This window comes from Poecilia formosa, unplaced genomic scaffold, assembly GCF_000485575.1.
Source record: "Poecilia formosa unplaced genomic scaffold, Poecilia_formosa-5.1.2 Scaffold653, whole genome shotgun sequence".
In the NCBI taxonomy this organism is placed as follows: Eukaryota; Metazoa; Chordata; class Actinopteri; order Cyprinodontiformes; family Poeciliidae; genus Poecilia; species Poecilia formosa.
Genome location: NW_006800592.1, coordinates 47,495 through 54,458, shown reverse-complemented (window position 1 = coordinate 54,458; position 6,964 = coordinate 47,495). Strand labels below are relative to the sequence as shown.

The 6,964-nt window shown below is 38.0% G+C and overlaps 1 protein-coding gene across 1 annotated transcript; it reads left to right on the top strand.

The window, feature by feature from the left end:
• Positions 1 to 2,162: 2,162 nt before the first annotated feature.
• On the top strand, positions 2,163 to 5,457 carry LOC103130621 (zinc finger protein 391-like). The gene is made up of 2 exons (XM_016666063.1): positions 2,163 to 2,414; positions 4,226 to 5,457. Exons 1-2 carry the CDS (start codon positions 2,222 to 2,224, stop codon positions 5,416 to 5,418), a joined length of 1,386 nt encoding a protein of 461 aa, XP_016521549.1. The 5' UTR covers positions 2,163 to 2,221; the 3' UTR covers positions 5,419 to 5,457.
• Positions 5,458 to 6,964: the final 1,507 nt, after the last annotated feature.

Sequence of the window (6,964 nt, the reverse complement as noted above, 5' to 3'; positions counted from 1 at the left end):
GTATAGAAAGACGCATTTAGTTCAGAGTCCATGAGATGATATTCAGAAAGGATTTTTTTATTGATTGGTTTTAGTTGCCTCTCTGAAGAACTCTTTGCGTAAAGTCTATAATGTCCACCCATGTGCACCAGTCAGGGGTGTTAATTATAATCTGTCAAATGACAGACGAACTTCAAAATATTCTGGTTGTTTTAAAAAATAACTGGTCAAATACAGAAAATATTCCGTTAACGTGACCTCTGACCCCATGACAAAAAATAAAATTGGTTTCCCCCTGCGCAGTTGTTTTTATTTTTGAGTCTGTCTGACCTGTTAAAACTGTAACTGTAAATCCTTGCAACAGCCTTGTTTTCTTTGGTCCAATACTGATACCATCACAATATTTACTGCAACAGTCTGCATACAGTTTGCAATACTCTACTTGAAGCAAGATTAAAAGCAGGAAAAGTAGTATGTAGGAGTTAGGACTTCTGCTGACTGACTCGTCTGTTAAGAGTGGTAAAAGGTACAGGGACAAGTTAAATATAGGACTACTTTGGTACATATTGCCCTCGGATTAAATGCTGGTGTACTTGAGGGAAACAGCAGTCTGTAGCTAAGGTAACTAAGCTAAATGGTTGATAGTCACACACAACAACCTATCCACCTCTCTTGAAGAAAAGCTGGATTACAAATAGACACCCTTTCTCAGGGTTTCCCCCAGAAAACCCTCTGAGCCTGGTGGTCGGGGCACCAAGGTGGTCCACCGGCGGTCCATTGTGTTTTTGTATTGAAACAGTTACATTTACAGGAAATATAAAAATATTACTGACAATGTTACTGGAAGACATTGCCAACAATACTTAAACCCACAACTACAGTCCTAAAGTGAAAAAGATGCCTATTAATGCTCTTAATAGAGACTGGAGAAACTCCAATGGAAATGAGATGAATACAATTATCTCTATATTTAATGGAAATCAAAGGTAGAAAAGAAGAAAATGAAACTTAAAAATTGTACAAATCTGTTGGGAATATTAGAAATTCCAGATTAATGGATTCAATTGGATTGTAAAATTGGCTAAAATGTATGGATTAGAGAACAGGGAAGTCTGATCATTGTTGTTCCTCCATGGCTATTTCCTGAGGTAAATGTAGACATGAGACTTCTTAAAATAAAAAATAATTGGAATTTAAATGAAGTAGGGGTAAAGACAGACATATTCGAGAAACACATTCTGATTACCTTAAATATATTCAGATGGTTCTAGGAATATAAAAGGATGTGTGGGAATAGGAACATGTATACCACATTTTAAAAAATATTTTTCCAAACGATTATCAGACTAATTATCTGTTTTCACAGTGGAAATGGTGGCAGTTATACTAAACTTGCAGTAGGTTGAGGAGGTTCGACCAGATAGGAAGGTGGTATGCATGGATACCAAAGCAGTAATGGAAAGTAATCAGGGAAAACAAAATAATAGAAAACATTTAGTATTAGAATTTCAGGACAGTTTATTTAGGGTTGGCACTGATTCTTGGTTCTGTTGGGTACCAGCACACAAAGGTGTAAAAGGCAATGAAAAGGCAGACAATTTAGCAAAGAGGGCTTTTTAGGGTAATAACGGTTACAATTCCTTTTGGAAAAGAGGAAGGGAAATGAATTAAGAGTAAAAACAATAGAAATTTGGCAAAAAAAGATGGTATGGCAAAAAGAAAGGAAGGACTTTATATAAAATTGAAAAGTAATATTGCGAGAAACAGAAGCAAAGACAATGAGATTAAGAGTCGGTCACACCCGTCTAAATTGCATTTTATGTCTAATAGTTAGGAAAAATAATGATAAAATTGAAGGGTATTGAAAGAAAATGTAGAACATGCATTGACGAATTGTAAAACATGAGCCTGAAAGAGAGATTGAGAAGAATGGTTAGGAGGACAGAAATGGAGTCTTAAAGGAATATTGGGAAATGAAGGAAACATAGTGGATATTTACAGATTAAGGAAAGCATTATTTATTTATCTTCAGAATACAAAATGTAAAAAATGTAATTTAATGGACTTAATGTTGCTACACACTCATGTACAGTAGGTGGCGGCATAGCTTAAAGTTGCTTTCGATCCGCCATATTAGAGAAGAAGAAGAAGAAGAAAAAGAAGAAGAAGAAAAAAAACAAACTGCGTGGGCTAAGCTAGGAAACTGCTGCATTGTCCCATCTGAGCTAATATTTCAGCAACCATGTCTTCAGTTCAGCATCTCAGAGAGTTTATCAGAGAGCGACTAACTGCTGCTGCTCAAGAAATCTTCACAGAGGTTGAAAAAACCATCATTTGCTACGAGGAAGAGCTCGATGTTCTGCGCAGGATGATGGGGATCGACTGGAAACCACAAATTAAGCTACACAGAGTCGGTTCGGAGCTACAAAGTTCCGGTAGGTCTGGATAAAGGTGCTGATGTTTTCACAACAGACGGAGATCCGTCAGCGGCGATCTCCGTCGCCGGAGATCGCCGCTGACGGATCTCAGCCTGCTGTTCAGCAGCAGCTCCAGCTGCTGCTGAACAGGAACTGATTTAGCTGCTAGCTAAGGACAAAATATTGCAACACAAACAGAAAACGTGTTTATGAGTCAAGCCCCCTGACTAAATATATTATTAGAATTCTTTTAAGTGTTAGAAATTTGGAATATAAAGTGTAAATACTTCATTTGGGAGCTTATATGTGATTTTGTAAATCCTACAAAAATAAGTACACCTCCAGGTCTGAATATTGGAGGTGTTATGGATAGTGAGCTATTTAAAGTAAATTGCCTAAATTATTTAAATTTGTAGACTATTTATTGTAAATTATTTAAAGTGAATTTTCTAAATTAAGGATGTTGCAGATTGTTTTATGATATTTGTCTGTTTTGATTAGCACTGTTGGTGGTTTGTATTTTGTTTTGTTTAATGGTATTTGCACTTTGTATTGTTTTGGGTTTTTTGTTTGTATGAACCTCACGGGCTGCCGTAGCTAATGAGGGCAGGTCCTATAAAAGCTGGCAGAATCCTTGTAATGAATGACTTGAACTGTCAAGATGCACTTGACATAACGAAATCGAGACTTGGTACATTTTATTTTGTTGTTTGTATTGTAAATTTCTGTTTTTTATTCTAATATTTGTATATGTTTTTAGTTTTCACGGTGATCAAGGTGACTGAGGGTGTGGTGAATGTGATGATTCACATCAAAGAAAAATAAATAAAACCTTGAAATCACCCGTCGAGGCTGTGCAAATTAATTCAAGTGCTGGGGAGCTGCGATAGGAGGTTATTAGGAAGGAGAGGGAGAGACTCAGGATGAGCTGTTGTTGTTTTTTTCATAGGGGCACAGAACAAACGTATGAAACAATAAACATGCAATATATGATTGCTTCTTATATTGTAAGAGCGGAAATACTATTTAAGGGAGTTGTTTTTCTGAAAAGACTTTGGCTTCGCACTAGGTCAACCTGACCGACTCCCTTCCTTCCATTTGCGTGCAAAACGCAAATGGATCCAGAATTTACTGGAAAGGATGTTTGTTTGTACAAGATAAGATAAATTGTCCTATTCAGCAATTCTGAAATGGAGCAGATGTTGAGTTTGTGAGGTCCAAAATATTTTAAAGTCCAATACACACTCGGTATAAAGCGTGCCAGAATCTTTCTGCAAAATAGTAGCACGCCATTGGTTGAAACTTTCCAACACACACTGATGAAGATGAGAAGGCATAAAAGAGGTTGATGTTAAGACTTCTGAGAGATTTTTGTTGAAACTTTGGAAGATTTTTTGGAGTACTGAAATAATTGAAGAAACTATAATGAGGAATCCGTGGTAGTGTAATAAATCTCCGGCTCGTCTATGGCCTAGCAGCAAGAACTACGTCTCTGTGCGTTATTTCTTTTACTTAGATATTTAAGAGTATAGCCACCTTTCAATTCTTAAATAATATTAAGTGAGTAACAGAGCTGCAGGTTGCACAGCCGTGATCTAGCAAAGCAAAACTGTAATCCTGTCTTAATCCAGCTGAAGCTAAAAGTGCAAAATCCTCAAGACTGTTAAATTGAATATTAATACATTTTAATGTGAATTTGAGAGACCAAGCTGCGTCTGTTGCAAAAAATGAAAAACACCAGTTTTTAACAGTAAAGTATTGAACCAGGCTGATCCATGAAATGGTCATCAATTAAATTATATTAATGACATCATCCTTTGTTCCCACAGACCTCCAACAGCCAAGTGTCTCCTATGAGGCAGAAGTTTCTGGCATTCAACAAGACTTCAGCCTGGCAAACAAGTTCAATCATAACGAGAAAGTACATCAGTGGACTGAAGAGGAACAGATGGGACTAGAACCAAAATGGATTAAAAAAGAAGAGGATGAGCCAGACCCTACACTGCTCAAATACGAGGAATTAGAATATCCACTAATGCATGTAAAAAAAGAGGAGCTGGATTCTTCAGTGCTTCAACATGAACAACAGCCACCAGAACATTTACCAACTGGACAGGACCAGAAGAACCTCTGCAGCAGTCAGGAGGGAGAGCAGCTTGTCCAGAAGCAGTTTGTTGCTTTGATTGAGACTTCTACTCTTCAGGGAGATGATATGAGTGAAGAAGAGACAAGAACAGAGCAGCTTTCCCTTCATATCTCTCCAGTGGTTGAGAGCAAAGATCAGGAAGGAAGCAGCTGCTCTGAGTCAGAGAGTCAGTCTGATACTGGCACAAAGAAAAAATCTTACAAATGTGACATTTGTGGGAGATGTTACACACAACACTGGAACTTGGAAAAACATTACAGAACCCACACTGGTGAGAGACCTTTTTCATGCCAAACATGCGGAAAGAGTTTCTGTCGAATTAATAACTTAAATGTCCACAAGAAAATTCATACAGATGAAAGACCTTTTTCATGCAAATCATGTGGAAAAAATTTCTCTCGAATTAGTAATTTAAATATCCACAACAGAATTCATACAGGTGAGAGACCATTTTCATGTGAATTTTGCGGGAAACGTTTCACGCGAAATAAAAATTTAAATGACCATAAGAGAATTCATACAGGTGAGAGACAATTTTCATGCAAATCATGCGGAAAAAGTTTCTCTCGATTTAGTAAGTTAAATGTCCACAAGAGAATTCATACAGGTGAGAGGCCTTTTTCTTGCGAATCATGCGGAAAAAGTTTCCGTGGAATTAGTCACTTAAATATCCACAAGAGAATTCATACAGGTGAGAAAAGTTTTTCATGCGAATCATGCGGAAAAAGTTTCTCACGAAATAGAGATTTAAATGTCCACAAGAGAATTCATACAGGTGAGAGGCCTTTTTCATGCAAAGCATGTGGAAAACGTTTCTCACGAGTGGGTAATTTATATCGTCACATGAAAACTCATACAGGTCAGGGGCCACTTTGAAGTCAAACAAGAAATAATTTTAAAAATCCGTTTTATGTATTATTTGAGTCTGGAGGATCTTTTGTTTTGATCAGATGTCTTTGGAAAGTTTATTTGTGAAGGGCTCTCCTTTGGCTCGAGAGCCTTGCCAGCCCTGTTGCCACCCCAGCTAGCGACAATGAATTCAATAAATAGTTATGGCAAATCGGACATTAAGCGCATGAAACTCTTTTTTCCGACAACATTGAATGTAACACAATGTAACCTTCAACCTACTGCTAAGTAGTGGGAAGTGCGAGAGAAGGACAAAGCGCCAGCAGCATTGATGGATATATATGTTACTGGACTGGACATTACGTGATTTATCGTAAGTCACACATGCGCCATTGCTGTCCATTGAGTCAGGAATATTGGTGGTCAGGAAAATACTACAATCACACAAAGAATCAGAACAACGGACGCAATGTTTAGCAGTTAATTAAACCATAGATAATGGTAATAAGGGCTTCAGATTTCACAGGTGAGGAAACGTTTTAATTTAAAGAAAACATTTAACAAGTGAGCAGTGGGTCAGTTATACTAGCCTAACTGTTGCAGGCCTGCTATTGACTTTGATAACCTTAGCGTGTGCTTTGGTTCCGTTAGCATTAAACAACCCGCCCACCAAGTCATCAGTAGAGCAGCTGTTTAAATCAGCTAATAAATCACCGTGGTAGTCAAGCGAAAACTTATTAATAATCATAATATAGACATCAAGCCTGACAACATAATTAACAGACTGGATGTTCTGTTCAGGTGAGGCAGAGCCTAAATGTTCTGTTCTGTGTGCAAAATTCTTGAATGTTTTTTGATGTTAAATCCTAAAACATTAAGTGGCATTGTTGTCAGTTGCTATGGCAATGAGTCTGCGTAGCTTGGCGAATACAGATCACTTTGCTGTTGATCATAGCACAAAATTAATACCTACATTTCTAAGTTTCACTGAGTTAACGCGGCTATGGATGACATGTAAAAGATTAGTCTTTTTGCCCCCCAGCGTTGTATGCCTGTGCGAAATTTCCATACGTCCAATAACATGCATGGTGTCTAAGACATGTCAGTGCCTCACCAGCAATGAACCTCACCGCATGTCACTGATATATATATATATATATATATATGTGTGTGTGTGTATGTACTGCCACCCCTGAAAAAATCCCTGCCCCCCTCTTGTCACCCCATAAATATTTTTCTAGATCCGCCCCTGCCAAGCAGGATATAAGCAACACTTCAGGTGTCATTGTCTCCGTTACTCCCAGATGGGACCGTCTCGTTGCAGAGAAACAAGTTCAGGGCTCTCGTTAGTCGTTATCGTGAGTTAAAATTTTCACGAAAGTAAAATGTTCGTTTTTGTGGCGCATCTGTATCTTATTTTGAAGGGATATGTAAACGTTACCATAGCGACCAGAGTCAGAGCGTTTGGGCAGTGGTCGAGAGGAGATGAGTAGAGCTTGTGAGTCTTAACTCTGGTTTAGACGGAAAGATTTAAGGATTTCGGCTGACTCCCCAAACCTCTGTGATCACAGAG